The following is a 25,801-nucleotide window of genomic DNA, read 5'->3' as shown; positions in this document are numbered from 1 at the left end:
GTGGTTCACAAAAAACAAACTCATTATAAATATTGAAAAAACTGTGTGTGTCAATTTTCATTTAATTCCTCCAACTAATCAAATGTCTATTCAAGCCCAATTAAAAAATGATCCCCTAGAAAATGTATCACAAAATTCTTGGATCTTTGGGTTCAGCAAGACTTAAAGTGGGACACACATAGAAATAACTTGTGTAGAAAACTATCATCTGTGTGCTATGGCCTAAGAATTTTAAAGGCTACAACAAGCAAAACAATAATACTCCAGGCATACTATGCACAGTTCCACTCACTAATCAGATATGGGATCATTTCCTGGGGATACTCAACTCACAGTGTAAAGGTTTTTAGAATGCAAAAAAGAGCTTTAAGAATAATTTGTGACCTTAAAAAGATGGAGTCCTGTAAATCCCATTTTACTGACCTTGGTGTCCTAAATGTTCCAAGTTTATTCATTTATGGAACTATCTTGTTCACTAGGGACTACCTCCCGAAAACAGGCAAACTGCTACAGAACAAAAGTGTACACAACTATAGTACCAGAAGGGAATCAAATATACATCAAAAATATCACAGAACAGCCACCTATCAGAGGAGCATAATTAACATTGGTGTAATTCTACACAATAAGATACCAGAGGAAATAAAAAATACTACTCATCCAATATTTAAAGCTAAACTAAAGGCATTTCTAATAAAGCACTGTTTCTATTCTGCCAGAGAATTTCTGAATAAGTAACAAAATTAAGTGTAGTAGGTACCTAATTTTAATTGCTAATACTATGTATTATTGTAACTTACCTTTGACCTGTCCAATATCAATTGTACAATTGTGCCCATTCCATACAACGGAGCAGCACATATCCCCACTTCACATCTATGACTTTTATTCACAGTGAATGGCTACAGGACCACCTCATAGCAATTCTAAATTATCTGTAGTGGTCCAAATTGATCAGTGTATCTTTTTAAGGAAGTCATTAATACTTTGTCTAGTAAGATTATTAGTGCTGCATCCAAAAGGCTTCTGGGCTGTTGGCTGGTCAGTGTTAGTTCTGATGACATTTCACCCCCACTTCTGTGTGGAACTATTCTGTCAAGATCATAACCTCTTCTGTTACAAGCTATTATATTGAAAATGAGGTTTTGCAGTTTCTCAGTGTAGGATCATGGTTTGTCACTTACTGCAAGTGTGAACTCCCTGATGTGTTTGTGTCTGCAAATTTGAATTTCATTTCCTGTAGTGCAGTATCTATTATAAATCTTGAAACAACAAGTGACAGACTTCCTCCAAGGCATAATTAATACTTTTCCTCACAACACTGACAATCTCCAAAGTGTTAAGCTCACTTCCATACAAGAACACAGCAGTCCATATAGCTTCTACCACAATGCTACAACAAGTGATTGAATTTGGCTGTGCCCTTCTGGCAGATGCAGTGTCCACTCCAAAATAATATATGATTTATAAAAATAGGAAACAATGGAAACTCCATGTTGGAATTCCAACAATGTAAGGAAAAAAATGGATTGCTAATTACCCTATAGATGACATTGGCAAGTTGCAGACTGGCACAACTAAAAGTCACTTACACATTTGCTTTCGGCCACAGCCTTCATCAGAAAAGGAAAGACATACATATTTATTCCCTCTAACCAGCACACCTCACATGCACCTGAACCGACATCTCTGGCAGCTCGGACCAGTCCAAAAGCTAGTGTGTAAGTGTCTTTTAGTTGTGCCTGTCTGCAACTTCAGGTATCGTCTTTCGAGTAAGTAGCAATCTGTCTTTTCCTTACATTGTTGAGCTTCTTTAATAAATATGAGCTGACTTTGTCAATTCCTTGAGGGTTGCACATCATCCATTGTTCAGTGATAAGAGATCACAGGAGATGCATGCTACCCACATTATGGAAGGCACAGGTCACAAAAAATCTCATGCACCTCTGTTGTTTTATGTGAACTTTGGACTCCAATATTTCAGTCTGATCATACAAAACAAAATATGACAGACTTATGCATCTTGTTTATAATCTGTAGGATATGTTTCATTTATATTAAAAACAAAGATTCCAAGACTTACCAAGCGGGAAAGTGCCGGTATATAGGCACAATAATAAAACACACAAAAACACACACAGAATTTCTAGCTTTCACAACCGACAGTTGCTTCTTCAGGAAAGAGGGAAAGACGAAAGGATGTGGGTTTTTTCCCTCTCCTTCCCTCTTTCCTGAAGAAGCAACCATCGGTTGCAAAAGCTAGAAATTCTGTGTGTGTGTTTGTGTGTTTTATTTATTGTGCCTATCTACTGGCGCTTTCCCGCTTGGTAAGTCTTGGAATATTTGTTTTTAATATATTTTTCCCATGTGGAAGTTTCTTTCTATTTTATTTATATGTTTCATTTATTCGTAAGTATAAGTCTTTGGTAAGAATATGGAACTGCTGATTCCTGATATTGATTTATCAGTATTTATTTTTCTTTCAGCTGTTCACTGTCCTCCTATTCCATCACGTAGAGGCTTGAATGTGAACACACTTAATACCAAGATGAATACAAAGATTTTGCTTTCTTGTGCAAATGGAAATTCACTCATTGGAGCACCAGAGATTACATGTCTTCCATCTGGAAATTGGAGTGCACCAATACCCATCTGTGAAAGTGAGTAACTAAATCAAAATTGTTACAGGTGGAGAGAGATAACTAAACTGGTTAATATTTACCTTGATGAAACAGCAGTATATGGTACTGCTAATATAAAAGCTTACATAAAAAATAACATTCATTACTTTTGATATTATATAGTTCTCCTTTAGAGACCAAAGAGGGATTGGGTGATTAAACACTTAAAGAAGGGAGGCAGGCACTCAGACTCTAGGATAAAAGTTGTGAGGATGAGAGGAGACAAAAGTGAATAAAAGGTACTAGAGAAATTAGCAAGTAAAAATATTAGATTGGTAAACATTGCCAGCTTTGGTTTATTGATGATGAAAGGGACAGAATGAGAAGTGACAGGGCTGGAGTAAATGGTAGTGGGTTGATGCAAGAGGTAAGTTGCATAGTGGTATTCTGCGTTCCAGTCTGAGCTGCCACAGTTGTCAGTCATGTGTGCATGAGGTGTGCTTGCTTGTGTGTATAAATGGTGTATGTTTCTCTCTTTCTCTTTTGCTGATGAAGGCTATAACCGAAAGCTTTGTGTAAGTGTCTGTTAATTGTGCCTATCTGAAACTTCACGTCTTCTTTATGTCTCTTCCTACATTGTTGAACTGGGTGTAGTTATCTTAAAGCAGCGTAATACGCTGTTGAGTGATAGGGCTTGGCCAGAAGGCAAGAAAGCAGTGTTCACAGTTGAAAATATGCATAATCTTTTATTTAAATAAAAGTATATGACCTTATGATGTCAGTAAAATAGATTTTATAAATAAGTAAGAAATTAAACAAACTGTCGAATATTATTCGAGCTAGTGACATTAGCAACCGACATCAGCAGGAAACCTTTTAAACAATTAAAAAACTAAGCAGTTCGTCAAATATTAACAGGTATTTGAAATCATCCAAGTGGCTGATTAATAATCAAAACTTTAACATGTACAACATTTTTCAGCTGGCTTTTTAATACACCATCTCAGGTGATCACAGTGAATTTGGTAACAGTTAACAGTAGAAACAGAATGTGTCATGTCTATTGGTGACATAAGTTCAGAACCAGGTGAAGTTATACAGATACAATTGAGCCCGACAACAGGCAGGATAACCCAACTGACAGGGTGGGCAGTGAGAACTCACCACCCATGGGTATGGGGTATGCTGGTGTGGTGAGGCACGTGCCATACAATGTGAACTACAACAAACTAAGAACCAACCTTACAAAACTAGTAACAGTGCACTGCTCAACAAAGGGTGACACATATTTCATTATAAACATTTAAGAGCCAAACATAAGTAAATAAGAAACAAACATTGCCCAATCAGCAGATCAGGTGAAAGCCACAAAGTACTTAACAACTGGATTGCACTATGATTACATGAATGAGAAAACGAATAAGGCTTACTGTCCCCAAAATTAATTGGCAAATTATGCAGCAGAAACAATCATGAAACACGATTTTGAATAGAAGAAAATTCAGAATTGCTGACTTCTAACATGTTTTGCAGTAAAACACTAGCTGTAAGTAATGAATCGGACAGCTCTTGCTAATGTAAACTGCACTATTTCAAATAGCTAAGCAACCAAATCTCAGATGTCAGACTTGGTTTACCAGACTGTGTCTTACAACTACAGTGGAACAGTACATTCTTATTTTAGCAGAATTTACCACAGAAATTCTCAGTGTGGGTCAACTAACAACACCCAAAAATTTGTTACAACAAATTAACTAAATCACTACAGAGAAAAGGTGCTCTGACTAAATCAGACAGACCCCCCTAAAAAGTTTCACGAATGCTTACCTGAAGTGATTAAAATGAAAAGGCACTGTGATTAAATTAGACTAAACCCACAAAAATGTTTTGTAAATGTTTAACTAAAACGATTACAGTGAAAGGCAGTCTGATTAAATTAGACTTCACTGTATTTAAAAAGAACAACAACAACACAATTCAGCCCTCAACGTGGTCCATGGTAAGCCACCTGAAATATGACCAATTTAATAAGGAGTTCTGATTAACGTAACCCCACTAAATACTTAACACAGACCGTGTGACTTTCACACGTTTCACAAACAGTTGTGACTAATCTCTGTAATGAAACAGAGTTGCTTCCAGTAAGGTAAAGCTCAGTTCAAAGTGAACGCCTATAAACATCAAGCACAACAGACCTTCCAGGAAGGAGAAAGTAGTTGCAGGACTACGACTGTAACAAAACAATCCACAAAAGCCACAGAAAGAGCCTAACAAAAAATGAATCAGTAGCAAAATGGCTCTCAAAATCTCCACACGCTTGGCAAGGCAAATTTCCAGAGTTCCAAGCCACCAAAGTCAACACAAAACACCTTCTTCATGGGATGAGGTATGTGCATTTAATATCACATCCAGGCAGCAGAAGTAAACCAGCCTCACACTCCAGAAGAACTTCTTCCAATTCAGTCTGCAAATTCGAACTGTCAGCCTTCATGCTGGTCAAAGCTCCTTGTGTGGAGAAACACCAAAGATCATGAATCACTATTGCAATCTAGTGGTCAATTGATTGATGTGAGCCTGTACTGCTCATGTACAATGTGCGTACTGCAAAAACTCAGAAATGAGTCCCAGTACAATCAAAGGAGCTATATGGTGTGGTAGCCTTCTATTCCCCATCCCTGAAGAAGGTTCCCATTTTTACTGGAAGAGTGTACTTTTGAAGATATAAGGGCTGAAAAGTTTTGCCCTCTAGAAATTACTAGAATATTCTAGAAGATTTGAGAACATTGCAGAACATTTGAGAGTACTTGAGAGCATTCCACAACTTTCTAGAATGTTGCTCTATTTCTCTATGATCAAACATGTAACATGATTTTCTTTCTATCAGGAATTTTTTTCTGCCATCCTTATCGTATTTTTACTTTAGCCTGTATGATTTATTTAAATACTCTTCCAACTATATCAATAAGTGTCCCAAATTCTGAAATTTAGTGCTCCTAAATGAGAATTTGTCTAAACAGCCGGGTTTCTGACCATTGAAAATACTTGACATTTCACTATCTTTTCCATCAGTATCCTTGTTCCTCTCCTTGGACTCTGAAATAAAGAATATTAGGCCTTATGTATGACCCTCATCCTTGTCAGTACAGAACCATGCTGGTAACCTCCAGTAAATATCTGGTGATGAATGAAATATACTTGAACACATTTGGCAAATTTTTGATTCCAAGAACTTAGAGGAGTGAATCCCAGGCTACGAGCTAGTTGTAGCAAAAGTAGTAGTAGTAGTAGTAGTAGTAGTAGTAATAGTAGTAGTAGTAGTCATCCATAGATCTCTTTTACAAGGATATTGCACATGTCTTGGTATTACAATTTAAGAACAACAAAAATCAAGTAATTCACTAATTTTTATGGACTTACAGGTCTAATATGACAAGGATGGGACAGGTAGTTGATTGTGGCCCTATAGTAGGAACTATTTGTCTGAAATAATTTCAAGAAACTGTGGAAAACCTAAATCAGAATAGCTGGAAGAAGAATGGAACCTCCACCCTGCTGAACACTAAGCCAGTCTGTTTGAAACAGTGCTGCCTCATTGGTTTACTCCTAGTGAACAGTACTGCTTACAAATTAGTTATTTAATAATGAAAAAAGCTGATGCCACTCTGTTCATTCATTTCTCATTTCCAGTCACTGCACACATTGCTCACACTATAGTCTCATTGTTTTATAACACTACAAACACTATCAGCTGAGGTTAGAATGATTCTGTGTGCCGCAACTTCCCATTTCTTACTTACAAAACTGAGTCAGCATCCCTCTATAATGAGTGAGATGTTGAATTCAGGAAGAGGATAAGGTGTTAGAATCATACATTACACAGCTTTGGGAATAAGTCTTTCCAGAAAAGGAAAAAAAAATATAGTGTGAAAGTATTATGTGGAATGTTACATGTTTTGTTACTGTTATTATTATTATTTGTGTCACATTTTTCCAAACCCCTGCTCTGTGTTATTTAAGTAATCCTTCAGTGTATAGAACGTTAAGGTTAACAGGTACTTTTTAACTGCTTTCTTGATTAAGAGTGTTTTAGCAACTTTTTAATCACTGTAAGTAATTTATTGTACAGTTTTATTCCTTGGTAGAAAATGCTGTTTTGAATTTTATGTTTATTGTTTCTTGATAAATGTAAGTTCAGACAAGATTTTGTTCCATGGTCGTGCACAGTGTGTTCGTACAGTAATTATCAATGTTATTTTTGGTGTGTACTACTGTTTGGTAAGTGTATTCACACAATGCAGGTAAAATCCACTGTGTTTTGAACAGATCTTTACAGTGAGCTCAACTATTATTTTTGGTTATTATTCCTATGGCCATTTTCTACAGTTTGAAATTTGTTTTCATATTTTGTGTATTTGATCCCTAGAAAAGAATGCCCTAGCTGAGAATTGAATGTACTGTTACACACTGATGACAGGACTCAAGGGCATAACATATTGCTGATGTACTGTTTGCAAGTATCTTTTTTTGTTCACACTACTTCAACTGAGAATTGATATTCAGTCCTACAAATTTTGCATTTGTTACTATTGTAACATTGCACAAGCACAATACTAGAATGCCCACAAACCACTGTGCCGTCTGTGCCAGTGTGAAGCAGCCTCTTCAGGGCGGCCTTGGAGATGCACGCTGTTTAATTATACACACTCAGAGTATGAGGTTACAATAGTTACACAGAGTGTGGAGGCACCAGCTACATTTAACAGTGTCATCTTCCCTCTTCTGAATCATTATTCCAGTTATCTGTATTTACATACTCTGTTCATTATGCCTTCTACTGCATTTTTATGTTCCCACAACCTCATGTTCTTCCGTATCTGATCACAATCTTTTTTATTTTTTTATTTTTTTTTAAAAAAGTGGCTTAACATGGGATATATTTCTTGTCCACAGGTATAGAGTGCGCGGATCTGGTAAATCTGACAGATCCTCATTTACGAGTGTCAATTCTGAGCAGAGAAGTTGGGGGCCGAGCAGTGTTCAGCTGTGCACAGGGCTATGGACTGAGGGGTCCTCATGAAGCTGTCTGCTTGCCCAGTGGTGACTGGACAACCCCAATGCCAACATGTCAAGGTAGTAAAGGAGACAATATAGAATGTAGGCTTGTCCTCTCATGAGCACAGCACAAAACTTTGTGAATGACTTGTGTGCACGGAAAAAAAAAAAAAAAAAAAAAAAAAAAAAAAAAAAAAAAAAAAAAAAAAAAAAAAAAAAACACTATGTAGAATGGACATTTGCCCTCGGTGGTAACTTACAAAGCATACTCCATGTGAAAGTGACATGTAAAACTTTAAGTACTGTAATAACATATGCAGCACTTTTTTTGCAGTTTCATCATTACATATGTTAGTCATTCCATTTATTATTTTTTATCTTGCAGCAGGAATGTCCCAGAATTTATCCCTCTAGATTAATTTTTCTGATTATGTATAGCAATCTCAACTTCATCATTTGTGCCATGTTATATTTAATTAAAACAGTCTGTTGCTTTGTTCTTGTTGTCATTCCGTTACTGGCTTCATTGGTGGACAGTGTTACACAAGATATGTCATGAGCTCTCTATGCAGACCAAGTTATACTGTATATAATGTATATCAAGAAGTACACAATAATTTTAATTTAGAAACAACAAATAATTCTGTAGAAAACAGCTACAATCCAAAAAAGTAAATACTGAGTGAAAAATCCCTTCAAAATTTCCATGATGGCTTCTTATTACAAAGAAGCAGTATGGCAACAAGAATAAGTATCTAATTGTAGTGTTTCTTTTCAGATGATGTAATTGTGTGATTCACACTTGTACTCACTCATTTTATTCCAGAGGTACAATGTGATACACCACCAACACCAGAAAATGGATATATTCAAGGATCTGGCCCTTATAAGGCAGGTGATGTTGTGCAGTTCAATTGCAATCCTGAATTTATGATGGAAGGGCAGCCTATAATTGCCTGTCAAGAAAATGGTCGGTGGTCTGGTTCAGTTCCAAAGTGTATGTATAGCCAATACAAATTACACTTACTTGAATCAAACATGTAGATAACCTTAAAAATATTAAGAGAAACTATGCAGTCACTAACATAGATATGCTAGTAAGTGAGGAATTTTGTAATAAGATGATTGTGGTAGTCAGTGAGGAACTGTGTAGTAAGATAATTGTGATAGTCAGTGAGGAATTGTGTAAGAAGATAATTATATCGACAACACCATAAACACAGGTAGGCGTAAACAAGGAAATTACAGCACTAAAGACAAAAGGGCATTATTCCCATACATGTAAAACCACAAGCAGTCTCCCCTAATGGTACAGTCATTCTTTTTGATCTGACAAATTTTTGTATCATTATTTAAAATCTGATGGCAAACAGATGCAATGATACCTCTATAATATGAATATGATGGCGATGAAATATGTTTGCACTGTAATTTTTTCTTCTTTTGGGGATGAATCTAATGATCTTTATGGTTCAGTGCACAACATATTCTGTTTTCTGTACATATAGAGGCTGTGTGATGACATGAAGTTAAAACATAGTAGGCATCTAGTTCAGCAACTTTGTGCACAAAGATAAGAAGTAGGGTGGTAGAATTATTGCACTGATTATGGTGGTGTACTCTGTTCTCTTTTTCATGACAAGAAACAACTACTTGGTTTTGAGCCATAAACATCAACAAAAATAATGTTGCATATTTACTATACACAGTGATTTAGAAAAAATGTTTACAAGCTGACATGGCACATCAGGCGTACATCAAGGATCAGTAATCACATAGGAACCAGGGCTTGCAAAGGCAATCTGGGGCTACTGAATGGCACTGCAGTTATTTAGTCACATATTACATACAAATGGATGCCCACTAGAGGAGATTATCATAAAATTTTGTCCAGATACATCAAGACACATCTGACACTGAAGTTGCGTTGAACAGATACCTAGTGTACCTCAAAGACATCCTGCTGCTGCAACAATCCTGCCTACTAGGTCCTTGGGTGATGTAACATGTGTTTTGTACACAAAGCCCTTCAGATACTCCCACAGGAGAAAATGAATTGGGGATAGATTGGGTGACCACGATGGCTATGCAGCTGGCCCACCACAGCCAATCCAGTAGCTGGAAAATGTTACTTGGTGATGTATCCTCACCTACATGTGAGACATTGTTTTGATACCCACTGCCTTTATTACATTCTGCTTCAGCAGCCTGTTTTCAACCTTTCATTTTCTACATAAAAGTGAATTTCAGAGTTCTTTGCCATATGTGTCTTTGTGATCCAAGAGTTTAGAAGCTTTGTTATGTGTGATGTGATTACAGTTAACAACAAACAAATACTAGACAGTCTTCTGATCAGTATTCTAAAGGAAACAGTTTGAGATATAACTCTTCCAGTAATCATAATTTTCACTTTTCAGAAGAGTGTGTGCTGTTTTGAAACTTCCCAGCAGATAAAAACTGCACACAGAGTTGAGACTTGACCCTTGAACCTTTCACAGGCAATCCTCTACCTACTGAGCTGCTACATCTGTGAGTAGCTGGATATCAGCTCACACATCGGAACCCAGGAGCGAATGTGTGAAGCCACATTGCAAAAGGGCGGCCTGCAGAAGAGAACATGATACCAAGTGATAGTAGAGCTGACATGGCTGAGTGGACAAGACTCAGACTTGTGCAAACCCAAAGCAGCCTATGCAGTAGTGAGGTGCAAAGCGAAAGCTTCACCACAGTTATGTCAACAAGGCAAGAAAAAAAGAGAGATGTTTCCGAAACAGAAACAGAGAGAAGAACCAAGTGCCAAGTGAGATTGTTATTTAACTGTCTGTAGTACAGTAACGATAGTAACCAACAATATTGGACTTGATTACAGAACTGAACGATTGTTTGTGAGGCAGCTGTATTTATACCATCCATGAGGAACATTATTGGCTGGTGTATTCGCATGGTGAGATGGGTGGCATGCTTGCTGTGCGAATGCAAAGCTGTAGTGATACCTTGCCTTCTAATGAGCTATCCATACGCAATAGTCATTTGTCTTCTGCTGCTAGATAAACCATTATAGTCTTCAGCAACACAGTGCACATTCATATGTGTCCCTAGGGGTCATATGTAGTCAAGAACATAACAGGATGATTTCAATTTTTTATTGCTGTATGTCTTTCTGTTCTTGACTAATGGTCAGAGACAGCAACTCTATAAATATCCTGTAAAAAATAAGAAGAGAGACAATGGGATTAATTTCTATGTTCAATTATCTCTGATGATCCTGACAGCGGCCTTGAAATCAAACCTGTTACTTGATAGAAAGGCAATGTCCAACCTTGACAATGTTTTGAGGACTACAGTTGTAACTCTAACAACGAAGATTCTCTGTAGTAAGGGCTATGATCTTTCCATTTGTGATGTATGGATGTGAGACCTGGACCATAAGAAAGGCTAAACATCATAGAATAGACTCCTTTGAAATGTGATGTCAGAGAATGCTCCTTATTGTTCCATGAACTGCAAAGAGAATGAATAGGTTAATATCTTAGCAAATACAAACAAGACTGCTTCTTGGCAGGTGTGATACTGAAACAAGAACTGACCTACTTTAGGCACATCATGAGAAGACATGGTTCACTGGCAGAAGCTTTAATGCTATGGAAGACAAAAGGCACAGGAAGGAGAGGACAGCAAAGGATGATATGATTTGATGGCATCACAGAAGTAATGGATTCTGACCTGGGAAAGTCTTTGGGAAATAGTACAGTCACACAGAGTCAGAATCCACTAAACAACTAGAGAGAAAGAGAGAGAGAGAGAGAGAGAGAGAGAGAACAAATAGGTCAACATATCATAACAAAACAAAAAAAAATAATATGAAATACACAGTCAGTCTTCCTCAAAATTCAATATAATACATTAAATAGCTTAGCATTTGCAATGTGTAATTTGTCAGATGCCATGAATATGGAAACCAGAATGATAACGTCTCACTGTTATTTTGAGTTGGTTATTCATTATTGCATAACCTTCCAGGGGAACTCAATAAATGTCATCTGATTACTATATTCCAAAATAAAATAATTATGAACATGTGGATCACTAAGCAAAGGGTGCTGACATCATGTCATGCATTGTTAAAGGATTTGAAAATAATACCCATTTGTTCCTTGTACTTTTGTGAGGTATTGATTTTCTTGCAGAAAAAGCAACAGACTCTCGAAACATCATTTTCATCACAGTTACAACATTCTTCACAGTAAAAATTTTAAACTTCCAACATTTTTTTTAAAATTCTGTATCCAAACACCACATACACTGCACATCACATACCATGGACCAACACTATAGATTTTTTTTTACAGCACACCAACAACCACAAACCACACCAGACACCACACGACACCTCATAATAGACAACATTATACAGAATTCTTCATTCATTCTCATGAGTGGAGAGCAGTACAAATTACAAAAACATTCTAATAACACAGGGCATAAGGTATCAAGTAAAGGTGGGAAGGACATTGTTAAAAATACCATAGTTCTTTTATTGCTAAGTATTCATCAGAGGCCTAACAGAGTAGGACTACTTGTAATATTCTTCACACTACTTTGGAGAGCCTTTTCATTTGTGTTATTGATATCAGTTTTAGTGGTGTGACTGAGATTGTAGTCCATGCTATTTACCACAACCAATATAATTATTGTACAATAATTTTTTACCAGAGGCAGCTTGTAGATTCAATACAAGGGAAGGTTGCGAATCTGTTACCACTGTGATGAAATTTTTGGGGTCCTGCAAGCTATACTGATTCTTTGTCCCCTTCAATTATATCTCAAAATACTTGTTTTTATTAGTTCTTTGTATTACACATAAGAGAAAAAAACTGTCAAATTGAATCTCAAGCAACAAAAATAAACTTGGAAAATCCAGGATGGAAAAATGACAATATTATGAAAAGGATGGGTTTACTAATCAGTTGTAGACTGATACAACAAAAAGACAGGTCTGATCTGAGCAGCCAGAGACAGTGGTCATGTTTGTGTGAGTTGCATTTGTCTGAATGTGTGTGCTTGTATGTTGCCTAGTTCAGAAGAAGACCTTTTGGCCATAAGTGTACTTGTTTAGCAGTCTTTTAGTTGTGCCTGTGTGCGACTCAACAACTTCACTATATGGTGAGTAGCAATCTGTCCTCTTCATAGTAGTGTCAGAAATAAAGTTGACTAGAACAGAATAGAAGTTTATTGTCTCATAACATATAATTTCAAGTCATTAACTTAATTTCCAGGAGACTCATCAAAACACAAAAAATGGTTTACAATTTTTCTTGTAATATCTTTAATCTAATATACTGTACTGGATATGTAATTAGTATGTATCTAATATTTTTTTTCTTATTAAAATTTTTTTTAAAAAATTAATACTTCTAAGTACTTCATCTCTCTTGTTCAAAGTTTCAGGTTGTCCTTCATGATTTCTTCTACTTAACAATAACATTTCTGTGCTAGTTTCTCATGTAAGGTTTTTTCAGTGTTTCTAAATTAGACTGAGCAATTCTATTTTTTTCACTTTATTATAAATTTCCATACCAATATACTGTGGAGTTTGAGCATAAAGTTTTAAACTATGGGTAGGCAGCATAAAATTATTTTGATTTCTGGTGTTGTAATCATGCTATAGTTACATCTACATGGATACTCTGTTATTCCAATCTTGAACAGCATATGGAAAAAATTAACACCTTTCTTACCGTGCAGGCTCTGATTTCCCTTATCTTATTATGAAGATTGTAGCTCCCTATGTAGGGTCGTTTCAACAAAATATTTTCGCATCTGGAGGAGAAAGTTGGTGATTGAAATTTCGTGAGACAGTTCCATTGCAACGAAAAATGTCCTTGTTTTAATGATACCCACCCCAAATCCTGTATCGTGTTGGTGACACTCTCTCCCCTATTTCACAAAGTATAAAATGTGCTGCCCTTCTTTGAACTTACTTGATGTAATCCATTAATCCTATCTGGTAAGGATCCCACACCACAGAACAGTACTCCAAAAGAGGATTGACAAGTGTAGTGTAGGCAGTCTCTTTAGCAGACCTGTTAAATTTTCTAAGTGTCCTGCTAATAAGATGCAGTCTTTGGTTTGCTTTCCCCACAACACTTTTTATGTGTTTTTTCCAGTTTAAGGTGTTTGTAATTGTAATTCCTAAGTATTGGGTTGAATTTATGGTCTTTAGAGTTGGCTTATTTAGTATGTAAATGAGTTTGACGCATTCCTTTTAGCACTCATGTGATTGACCTCACACTTTTCATTATTTTGGGTAAACTGCCAGTTTTTGCACCATACATATATATTTTCTAAATCATTTTGTAATTTGTTTTGTTCTTCTCATACCTTTACTAGACAGTAAATGACAGCATCATCTGAAAACAACCTAAGACAGCTGCTCAGATTGTACCCTAAAACATTTATAGAGATAAGAAACAGCAGAGAGCCTGTAACACTGTGTTGGGGAACGCCAGAAATCACCTTTGTTTTATTTAATGACTTTCCATTAATTACTATGAACAGTGACCTCTCTGACAGGAAATAATGAATCCAGTTACATAACTGAGATGATATTCCATAAGCCACATGTGTGGTTCAGTATCAAACGCCTTCTGGAAATCTAGAAATACAGAATCAGTTTGAAATCCCTTGTCAATAGAACTCAACACTTCAGTGTATAAAGAGCAAGTTGTGTTTCACAAGAATGATGTTTTCTAAATCCATATTGACTATGTGTCAATAGACCATTCTTTTCGAGGTAATTCATAATGTTCAAACACAGTATAACTTCCAAAATCCTGCTGCATATCGATGTTAATGATATGGGTCTGTAATTAAGTGGATTACTCCTACTATCTTTTTTGAATATTGGTGTAACCTGTGCAACTTTCTTCTTTGGGTATGGATCTTTCATTAAGTGAGCAGTTGTATATGATAGTTAATTATGGAGCTGTTGCATCAGCATACTCTGAAAGGAAACTAATTGGTATACAGTCTGGACTGGAAGACTTGCCTTTATTAAGTGATTTAAGTTGCGTCACTACTCCAAGTCTATCTATTTCTAAGTTACTGACTTTGGCAGCTGTTCTCGGTTCTGATTCTGGAGTATTTACTTCATCTTCTTTGGTGAAGAAATTTTGGAAGGTTGTGTTTAGTAACTCTACTTTGTCAGTACTGTCATTGATAGTATTTCCATTGCTATCATGCAGAGAGAAGACACGTATTGTGTCTTACTGCTAACATACTATACTTGTGACTAGAATCTCTTTGGATTTTGTGCCAGGTTTTGAGACAGTGCTGAAAATGATTTGCTGCAAATAAATCAGGGTTGCTATGTACATAGGTAATCAGCTCATAGATGCATAGTTAGGGAATTACTTAATATACTTAGATTTTTTAGGAGTGGGCGACATGATTTTTTTAGCCCTACGTTGTGCATATTTCTCATAATGGTTTGCGAAGTTTCAATATTCAACAGATGTGGTTTGAGTTACCCCAAAATAGAGTTACGTACCCTATTACTGATTCAAAGTAACTGAGATATACTATTTTTCTTATGTTCATACTGGTAATATTGTACAATATCCTCATTGTAAATAATAGGCTATTTAATTTTTTCACAAGGTACTGTACATGTAAGCCCTGTGATATATGTTTACCTGATTTCATTCCTAGGAATTTCACCTACAAATCCTGGTTTTTGTGACTGATTTAAACAGCATTTAATTTTGCTTGTTTTGTTTCAAACTCCATTAACTGAGTCTTTTCCATGTTTAATTTTGATCTGTTTGAGCCAAACCAGGTATCTAATTTTTCTAAAGTATTTAATACAATTTGAGGAATTTGGTCACTACTTGTACTTTCAACGATTACAGATAAGACAATTTCTCTGATTATGTAACCACTGTTTGTCTTCGGTTGGTTAGATAGGACATAAACCAGTCTTATACTGTGCCCCTAATTCCACATTTTTCCAGTTTACAGAGTAGCAAGGAGTGTTTCACATTATCAAAGGCCTTTGACAGGTCACAAAAAATTCCTCCTGCATCAGTGAGTTGTCTAGAGAGGAGCTGATTTTATCTTCAAACTGGTTTATAGCAGATACTATGGTTTCGCCTTTTTGAAGTACATACTGATTTTTTGAGATTATTGTAAATTTTTCTATGAAGTCTTGAATATCTATTGTGATTACCTTTTCACATATTTTTGATAGTGATGAAAGAAGAGAGGGTGGACAACAGTTTCCCATATGTTCTTTTGTGACTTTTTTGAATAGTGGTTTAACTAATGCCTACTTCTGTGTGTCTGGAAAACCATTTCTTGAAGGGACTGGTTAACTATTGTAGATAGTGGCTGTGCAGTTATTTTAGAGACTGCTTTAACACTTTTGTTGGTATCTCATCCCATCCTGCTGATTTTTTACAGTAGTATATCTTTTAAAGTAGTTTTGCTGGATGTACTGAAAAATTCACCTTCAAATTGCTCAGTGTTAAAGAAATTTACCTTATCCGGGTAATTTTCTAATCACTGTTTGATTTGTTTGCACTTATAAAGAATTCATTAAATAATTCTGAAACTTGAGCAAGATTTACATCAGTTTTGCCCTCTGTCTTGATTTCAGAAATAATGTGGCCTCTAGCTATGGCACCTGTTTCAGCTTTGATCACTGACCACACTGCCTTAAATTTGTTTTCAGTGTCCAAAATAAATTTATTATTTGACAGTTTTTTTGATGCCTTTACAACTTTTTTAAAGTATTTTTGTAATTTTGTACATAGGTATCAAAATCAAGACTTTTATTAAGTTTTACTTCCCTATGTAGCTGTCTTTTTCTTGCACTAGAGATTGTTATTCCTTCACTAATCCACTTTACTTTATTTTCTACTGTTTTATGACATACAGTAACGGGGTAAGTTCCATTAAAAATGTTAGGAAGTTTTCCAGGAAAGTAGCAAAATTTTCAGAACAAGAAATACTATGATCTATAACCCACTCTACATTATTTAATCTTTGATTGAATAAGTTCATATTTTCTGTGCTGAACTGGCATTTGGTGTACGTGATTTTGCAGCAAGGTTCTATTGTTTTTGGTAACTCCAAAAACAGAACACATTGATCAGAAAGCCCTAAAAAAAAGAAAAAAACTAATTTGTCTCACTGCAAGTACAATTGGTAAAAATATTATCTATACATCTTGCTGACATTTCGTTTACTCAAGTAAAACCAGTGAAATTAACACTGGAACCCAATATTTATATCATGTCAGTGAATTTTGTTGAGTTGTTGATTTCACTGGCTAAATCTGTGTTGAAATCAGCAGTTATTAAGACTCGTTTCTTGGTTTCTTTTTGAAATTTTTGCAATAGGCTCTGGGATTCTATACACAGATAAAATTACAATACTTTGTCTTAACTCTATGCAGCAGCTGTCATATATACATTCTTCATTAAAGGAATCGAAATCAAATCTTGTTTTATATTAAGTTACCTTTCCACAAGTATGCATGATCCTCCCCAAGTTAAATTACTCCTACAAAAGATGCTGGCAATATTAAAATTAGCAGGGTAATTTAAGATTTTGGTACTGTCCTTTGTAAGCCAGTGCTTATTCAGTCATAAAAGCTTGATATTTGGCATTTCTGACAACATGATTTGCAAGTTGTTCGGTTTTGTTTCTCTGCCATTTGTATAGCTTGAACTTAATCCACTTATGTTCAAGTGCATTCAGAACATATTGTTACCTTTTTGAGTGTTCTTAATGGCATCTGTTTGACATGTCATTTGTGTATTTTTGTTTCAAGTTTGTTAGTAACTTTTACACCCCCAACTACGTATACCGGTTTCTCTGACTAAGCATGATCTTACAAATATCACTGCACATGTTGCTGAATGTAGCCAAACCTTGCCTGTTTAGGTACAGCCCATCTTGTCCTAAACATTTATCACTAATAAATTTATTCAAATCCATGAAAACTGCACCAAGTCTGTTTACACTGCTCTCTGATGTGATTGTTTATTATGTCTATGTACTTATCATTTTATCAAGCAGACAGCGTTAGCAAGCAAGATATTGTTAGCAGCTGAAAGTCACCTTTATTTCGTCCAGTCATTTATGAAAGTATCTTTAGGTGGTGACCCTTAGGGTATCTTATGCTAGTGCACTCTAGTGAGACATTTACAAACTTAGCATGCCGTTACTATAGTGCATAATATTGCCGATGGCAGAAAAAATCAAACAATGGAAAATCCGGGATGAATGGAATGTGGTTTCAGTTGCCTGATACTGCAGTTGTCTGCATGCGTGTGTGCGTATGCGTGTGTGTGTGTGTGTGTGTGTGTGTGTGTGTGTGTGTTGTCTATTGTTGATGAAGGCCTTATTTATGACAGTCTTTTTGTTGTGCCTATTTGCGACTTAGCACCTACGCTGTATGACAATGCCAGAAAAAAAATCTTTAGCACTAACAAAACATTAAAGATCAATTAATGACACATCAAAGGATAACATAAAAGTACAGAGATAGGAATTCGAAAGTGGAAGTTAAGCCACTCTGTGATTCTCCATCATTGTAAGCAATGGAAGTTTGGAAGTTAGAAATCGTGTGATGGTTGGTACAACTTTCTTAGACTCTTCTTCTTCTTTTTTTTATTTTTTATTTTTTTTATTAGCCTTCTGGAAGCTCACAAAGAACTGTACCATTTAGAAGCCACATCCCCAAATCTCTGCTGCATGGAGTTAACCAATATTTGGAGCCACTATCTAAAGTCTACTATCCATTTGTAAAACATCATCCAGAGTCAACAGTTCTAAAAATGTTGACTGGCATTGTTTAAATTCAGTTGGAAAATATCTGAAATGCTTCTTGCTAATTTCAGTTCTGTAGTAAATTTCTGAAAACTTATATATACCAGAAAGTGCTGTTTATAGTAATAATTTGTGTAAGAATGAATACAGGCTGCTGTTTAAATTAAAGGTAACAGGCTACAGTGTAATAAATAACTATCTTTTGGGGTGCATTTGCCTTAGAGCCTTTACCTATGTGTTAAATCTGTTCTTTGCTGAGAGAAGCTGAATCATAGTTGACTTTGCTGATTCCAGCACTTTGATTAGTACATCTAGTTCAGTTTCCTGGTAATTATCACCAAAATATCAAAGACTTCTGTATCAGTTCCTATGTTTTCCCTGTGATAATACTAAGGAATAAGAGCTGTTTGGGCTTCTTATCAATGTTATTCCCAGCTTTGATTTATACCTTATGCCATGTATACAGTTTTGAAATTCCTTCTGCACACCACTCATAATGGAATAAGGAAATTGTGAAGTTCTGTGCTACAGTTGTAAACAAATTTTGGCATGAAATTTGTAGAGATCTGCAAAGTACAGATAGAGATGCATTTGAAGAAAAAAGAAGAAAATGATGCACCATGAAGGAATTGTCATAATTCAATGGAAATTGGTAGATGTGATGTACATGTACGGACAAACAAATGATTACAATTTCAGAAAAATTGAATGACGTATTCAAGAGAAAGAGATTCACAAATCAAGCAAGTCAATAATAAGTTGATCCCCCTCTGGCCCTTATGCAAACAGCTATTTGGCTTGAAATTGATTGTTAGAGTTATTGATGTCATCCTGAGGGATATTGTGTCAAATTCTGTCCAATTAGCCCATTAGATCATCAAAATGCTGAGCTGATTAGAGGGCCCTGCCCATAATGTTCCAAACATTCTTGATAGGGGACAGGTCCATTGACCTTTCTGGCTAAATACGGTTTGCAAGCATGAAGACAGGCAGTTGAAACTCTCACCATGTGGGTGGGCATTATCTTGCTGAAATGTAAGCCCATTGTGGCTTATCATCAAGGACAACTAAATGGAGCATAGAATATTGTCGACATATTGATGTTGTGTAAGGGTGCTGTGAATGACAACCAAAGGGGTCCTTTTATGAAAAGAAATGTCACCCAAGAGCATCACTACTGGTTGTGCGGCCATATGGCAGGCAACAGTCAGGTTGGTATCCCACCACTGCCCAGGGCATCTCCAGACATGTCTTTGCCGGTCACTGGGACTAAATTCTAAGCACAACTCATTACTGAAGATAATTCTACCCCAGTCAGTGAGATTCTAGGCTGAAGTGTGTCTGGAGATGCCCCAGACAGTGATGAGAAACCAACCTGATTGTTACCCACCTTACAGCTCAACAACCAGGAGTGACGGTTATTTCTTTTCATAGCAGGAACCCTCTAGTTGTCGTCAGTGGCACCTTTACAGTACAGAAGTATATCAATGATTTTCTAAGCCATGCTTTGTTGCCCTTCATGGTGAGCTACCCTACCGCTTGTCGTCATGCCTGCCAAACCCTATCTTGGCTAGCAAGGTCACTGGATCTGTCCCCTGTTGAAAATGTTTGGAGCATTCTGTGCAGGACCCTCTAACCAGCTCAGGACTTTGATGATCTAACATGCCAATTGGACAAAATCTGAGGTGATGTCCCTCAGGTGGAGATCCAGCAACTCCTGTCAATCAATTCTGAACCAGATAACTGCCCGAATAAAGGCAAGAGGTGGACATTACTGACTTGCTTAGTGTGTGACGCCCTTTCTCTTGAATAAATTATCCTTTTTTTCTAAAACTGTAATAATTTGTTTGTCTTCATAGTACATCACATCTATTGATTTTTTTGTGGTGCATCATCATCTTTTTTTATTATTTTTTATTTATTTTGAGTGTTTATAACTTGTCTGTTTGTTCAAGTCTTAATCAGTTTTATTCATTTGTTTTTACATTTAGAAAATATTGCCCAGCTTTTACCATTTTAATCTTAGGATCCTTTCCTTAAAATGAAGATACCTCACATCAGTGGCAGTTTACTATCAACAATGGTACTTAGTTACTGGAATTAACTAATTTGTAATAAAGGCAGAATCATTTCTTGTGTTACTGTAATAGTGAATTCTCCAATGTTTTAAATCCAAAGTGACAAATGCAGAGTAAATATACACTTCCTTCACAGTTTGAACTTGTCACATTGTGTTCAGAGCCCAAGTCATACTAACCATCTAATGATGAGTTATATAAGTTTTCCCCTTCTGTTTGAAAAATTCTTCAGTTTCCTTGTATTATGTTGCAGGTGTCCAAGCCTGTTCTTACCCAGGGACAACAATTAGTGGAAGAATGTCAGCTGTTAAGTTCTACTACAAAATTGGAGAGACAATTACATTCACTTGTGATGCAGATTTAGAGCTCCGTGGAGCACCTATGCTACGATGTCTACGAAATGGCAAGTGGTCCAATGCTATACCAACATGTGTTTCGAAGACAAGTTAATTTACTGTGAATGTAGATTATACGAATATGAAATACTATAAGTTTTGATAAAGATGTAGAAGAACAAAAATTCTTTCTGTTGTTGACATTTTTGATCAGCAATGGTCAACACAGTGGGACATCTATAAATTATGAATATATTTTCATGGTGATCAATAAAGAAGAAATTTGTTTAGAATTTATGCATTGTTGGAAAATGTTGAACATTGTAAAGAGAATGAGAAAACAAAAGTAGTAATTAAGTAGACAGGAGGCCTTAAATTGTGTTCTTTCATACCCTTATCTGCTTAGCTTATAGAAGTAAAACATTTTTTTACACATGCAAGTAATGTTATTACTTTAAAAAGTATATGTAATGTTTATAGAAGACTAATGAACCAGTTATTTCAAGTGTGAGATAGCTTGAATGTTATTTTTGTAAAATTATTATTGAAAATGGAATGAATATGGCTGGCTTCTAAACTGACTTTCTCTTTGACCAATACTAGCAAAATTGGAATTTTGACACACACACAAACACTCTCTCTCTCTCTCTCTCTCTCTCTCTCTCTCTCACACACACACACACACACACACACACACACACACACACACACACACACACACAGTTGGAATTAAAACCACAGAACATATTGACAGAATTATTTTCCACTTTTCTTACCTCACATTAGTACAGAGTAAACTATATAATGTGAGCATTCTACTCACAAATATTTGACATATTCCTCCTGTATGTCTTCTATCTTCCACTTAAGTGGAATCATTTCTACAGAACTTAATGTAGCTTTCAAGCTACTGGCTGGAATCTTTTTCTTGTATTATTACACTACTGTGGCATAATCTTGAAACCCATCTGCAGTTAAAAAATATATGGGAGTGCAAACACATATTTGTGAAGCTATTTGTTTGCTAGTTTTGCATACGTTTAGAAGACCAGACATATATATAAAAATAATGTAGATCATAAGACAGCCAAAAATAAATTTGTATTTTTGTTTTTGGAAATGTTTTTATTGTGTAGTCTAATGAAATGTATTCTAATTTATATGCTAAGTTTTATAAGAGCTTTGTAAAATTCTTTGGATATTTGAGTACTATTGGCCTACAAAATAATGCTAATTTATAGTGAAAGTGTTTAAAATTTTATGAAGAGAGTTATGCATAAAATGTGAAGTGCCAAAACAGTTATGTGCCAGAAATTTTATGTCCTACTAGTATTTATGATATTCATTACAATAAATGGGTTATTTGACAATAATTAGTTATACTTCTCGTATCTAAGATAGCAGGATAGGGAAAACTCAATGAATTATGTATGCAAAAGTGAATGTTATGTGAAAAAAATGAAACACAGGCTGAATGTTTGCACTACATTCATCACATAACTGATTTTGTATTTTTTTGTTACTTTTTCTATTGCTCAGCTGTTCACTGTAATTCACCTTAATACTTGCATACAATCTCATAAAATGGATATCATTCACGAATTGAAATAACATAGCTCTTCATCAACACTGAAATGCATACACAATCTAGTGCTATGCTAGGAACTTTTGTTAAACAACCAAGACAAGAAACAAAGTGTGACAGTATGTAGTGACTCAAATTCACCAAAATAAAAATCTCAGTAGCTGCTAAGAACAGTAATCTTGCTGCCTTGATTTAACTAACAAAGGCGCCAAGACAAAAGCAACTTCCACTGATATCACTGTCTAAATTTTTCTTAATTATTTCTAAAAGTGTATTTCCTGCCTGCATATGTTTCTTCTGGCTCCTACTATGGAGTTAGGACACACAGTGGTAAGGCATTGGACTCATTTAAAGGACACAGTTTCAAATCCCTGTCCATTGATCCAGATTTAGATTTTTCATATTTTCTCTAAATTTCTTATGGCAAATACTGGGATAGTTATGACAGGACATACCTTACTTTCTTCCCCACCAAACACCAAACTGAGCTTAAGCTTCATCTCTAGTGACCATGTTGTTAACAGGGTGTTAAATCTTAATTTTGCTTCCTTGTCCCTCATAATCAGGGGCACTGTTTACAGTACAAAAACACAGTAGGTATAAACTGAAACAGTCTTAACTTGCAAATAAATAACATAATACATAATTCAATGTAATTAAAGACACATGTAGCTATTTTTGGTCCAGAGTGGAAAGCAATACAAAGCATCAAGTATTCTATAGCTTGCAAAAACAGAAGCCTGCTTCTGCTAGAGATAAATAGAGGAAGTGTGGTGTTGAGATGCTAAAGATAATGTTAATGACAACAGAAATTTAGTAAGATCCACCTTCATCCACATTGTACACATCACCATTTCTTTACTGTGTATCAAAAAATAGAATAAAGAACCTGTCTTTGTAACACTGTAATACTTTAGAATCTCTTCTTTAACACTAATCAATTCATGAAGAAAGTCTTGGTTATAATTGTTTTTACCATTTTGTCTTCATAATGGTGAGACTAAAATTAATAACTACATTTCGTAACTTAATCTCTTTTTCAGGAAATAGTGAGATTACACAGCATATTTCTTTTTTAAGTAGTTGCTTCATAATAACTGGACATCTCAGTTGTGTCATATTTTTTTGGAAATGGGACCAGAATTTCTCACAACAATATTATTTTATAAAATGTTCTCAGTCTTCTTGCCATGTAAAATTACAGTAATTTTAATGTTGTTTTGCATGTAGTGTACACTGCATATTTGCACATACACTACAACAATACTTCTGTTAACAGTCCAGGAATCTCCAAGAGCAGTTATTGTAACCCTTCTTTTCATTTCATAAAGATATCACAATAATATAATACCTATCATAGCATTATTTATACAACGTTGCAAAAACTGTGCTTCTTTGACAGTATATGCAAGTTATGTTTCATTATCAAGAGTAGTTTTTCTCTTGTGTGTACTATAATGTCTAAAGCACCCATGTGGAAGAGATATTTCACAACCGGAACAGTTCAAAATTGTGTTTTCTTTATCACCTGGTACCAATTTCACTGAGAATGGTTACATATCACATCAAAACAAATTAATCCATAAACTGAAAAAAAAAACATTTATATCCTCAAGGTGTTGATTCTTATTGCGAATACTCCAAGTGTTGTGTGTTACAAAGGCTCTCAGCAACTCTCACATTTGCTGTAAGACACACGTTTCTTGTGCAGTACTCCAAAAGATATTTGTGAAATTTTGTATGCTCATCAAATAAATAACTGCATGTGAAACAGAGAGATGAATTATCTGCTGTGGACATGCAGTCTTTTGTGTCTTGCTTGTTTTTTGTGAGGATGACATTTCCTTGTAGCAAAGTAGGCTATTATCTTTGAGGAATCAAAAATTATTATGAAATGCTTAAAATGTGACAAGAGAAGCAATTTTGAAATGAAATTCATAAGAAAAGACAACTAAACAAAGTTTCGCGTTGTATTCATGTGATAAAATATGTAGAAATGGGAAAAAATTGTATTTGAGGAGGCACAATTCAAATTTGATAGGAAATAGATTATTTACAGGAGAGTCTGATATTAAAATAGTTCATGAAAATATTGCAGACATGTCTTTTACTATTTTGCTTCTATATAATGATCATAATGGATTTTAAGCTCTGTCCCTGTGCTTGGAGACATGAATAATTAATTGAATCTGAGCTTTTGCAGTACATAATAAAGGTTTTTACCGAAACTTTGTGCTATAGCAATATGATTGAGGTTGTTAATTTTATGTGATGCTAAAGTCAATGAATGCATTTTAAAACTGTAGGGCATGTTCTTACAGGAAGTATTTATTTTTGGAAATTTCTGATGACCACTCGCGTCAAAGTCGAATTGGTCAATTCATAAATATACAAATCTTATCCCTGTATTCCATCATTTTCATACTTTAATATGAATAATGAAAATTAACCATCATTAAGTTCTAGTAATTGTGATTCACTCTTTGCTCTGATATCACCTTGAATGTAAATGGTCTTGTTTAAATAACATGATGGACGATTATCCCTAGAATCACATATGCAGTTTAATATTTTATTGATTAGATTCAAATGTGCTAAATTCTAGATATTATGTTAGTTATGTAACATATCAGCAATTAATCCTTTAATGATATTAAGATTTGAAGTGTGAAGATTATCTGAAATGAAAACACCAATTACACTTTACAATAGAGATAGTTTGAGATTGTATGTTACTAATGGTATTCGGGTGATGATACATATTTCTGTACTTTCTGAAGATTCATACCTCTTTCTTCAAACTACATTGTTTCTGATAGATCAAATTAGCAGTGGAATATCTTTTAAAAGTAATGAATAAGGCATATTCATTGTGATAGTATGGAAACAAACTGATAGAATGTGAATTCTCGCAAGGAAAACAGCTGTGATCCTATGTGAATAGAAAATAAATACAGAAAATTGTATGCCAACCTTATTTATGTGCTCATACAAATAGAAGAACCAAAAACCCATTTTACATTTATTTATATTTGGCAACATAAAGAATAACACCGGAAAATATTATGTGAGATTCAAACAAAAAGAGTATTTAGTGTAATTAGTTGTAAGCATAAGTTTTTGCTTTCACTTATGTATCAACTCTGCAATTGAGAACTGTTGAAGCCAGTATTGTCAGATTCCATTTTATTGTTTAAGTTTTAAACAAATGAGAAGTCACTTAAACATGAAACGCACAAATTGTCAACGAACATGCTGTTCTCTTCATTGACTGTCCAATGAGTATTCAAGAAT

At 35.2% G+C, this 25,801-nt stretch overlaps 1 protein-coding gene across 1 annotated transcript in view; it reads left to right on the top strand.

Annotated features, from left to right (window-relative positions):
- Nucleotides 1-25,517, top strand: part of LOC126278326 (uncharacterized) — a 1,364,175-nt gene extending 1,338,658 nt beyond the window's left edge. The window contains exons 25-28 of the mRNA XM_049978346.1: nucleotides 2,487-2,660; nucleotides 7,572-7,751; nucleotides 8,500-8,670; nucleotides 20,841-25,517. Of these exons, the coding sequence (XP_049834303.1) occupies nucleotides 2,487-2,660; nucleotides 7,572-7,751; nucleotides 8,500-8,670; nucleotides 20,841-21,037 (722 nt within the window). The 3' untranslated portion in view covers nucleotides 21,038-25,517. The remainder of the gene's footprint in view (nucleotides 1-2,486; nucleotides 2,661-7,571; nucleotides 7,752-8,499; nucleotides 8,671-20,840) is intronic.
- The last annotated feature ends 284 nt before the right edge of the window (nucleotides 25,518-25,801 follow it).

This window comes from Schistocerca gregaria, chromosome 6 (genome assembly GCF_023897955.1).
Source record: "Schistocerca gregaria isolate iqSchGreg1 chromosome 6, iqSchGreg1.2, whole genome shotgun sequence".
Taxonomy (NCBI): domain Eukaryota; kingdom Metazoa; phylum Arthropoda; class Insecta; order Orthoptera; family Acrididae; genus Schistocerca; species Schistocerca gregaria.
This window is presented reverse-complemented; position numbering and strand designations above follow the sequence as displayed.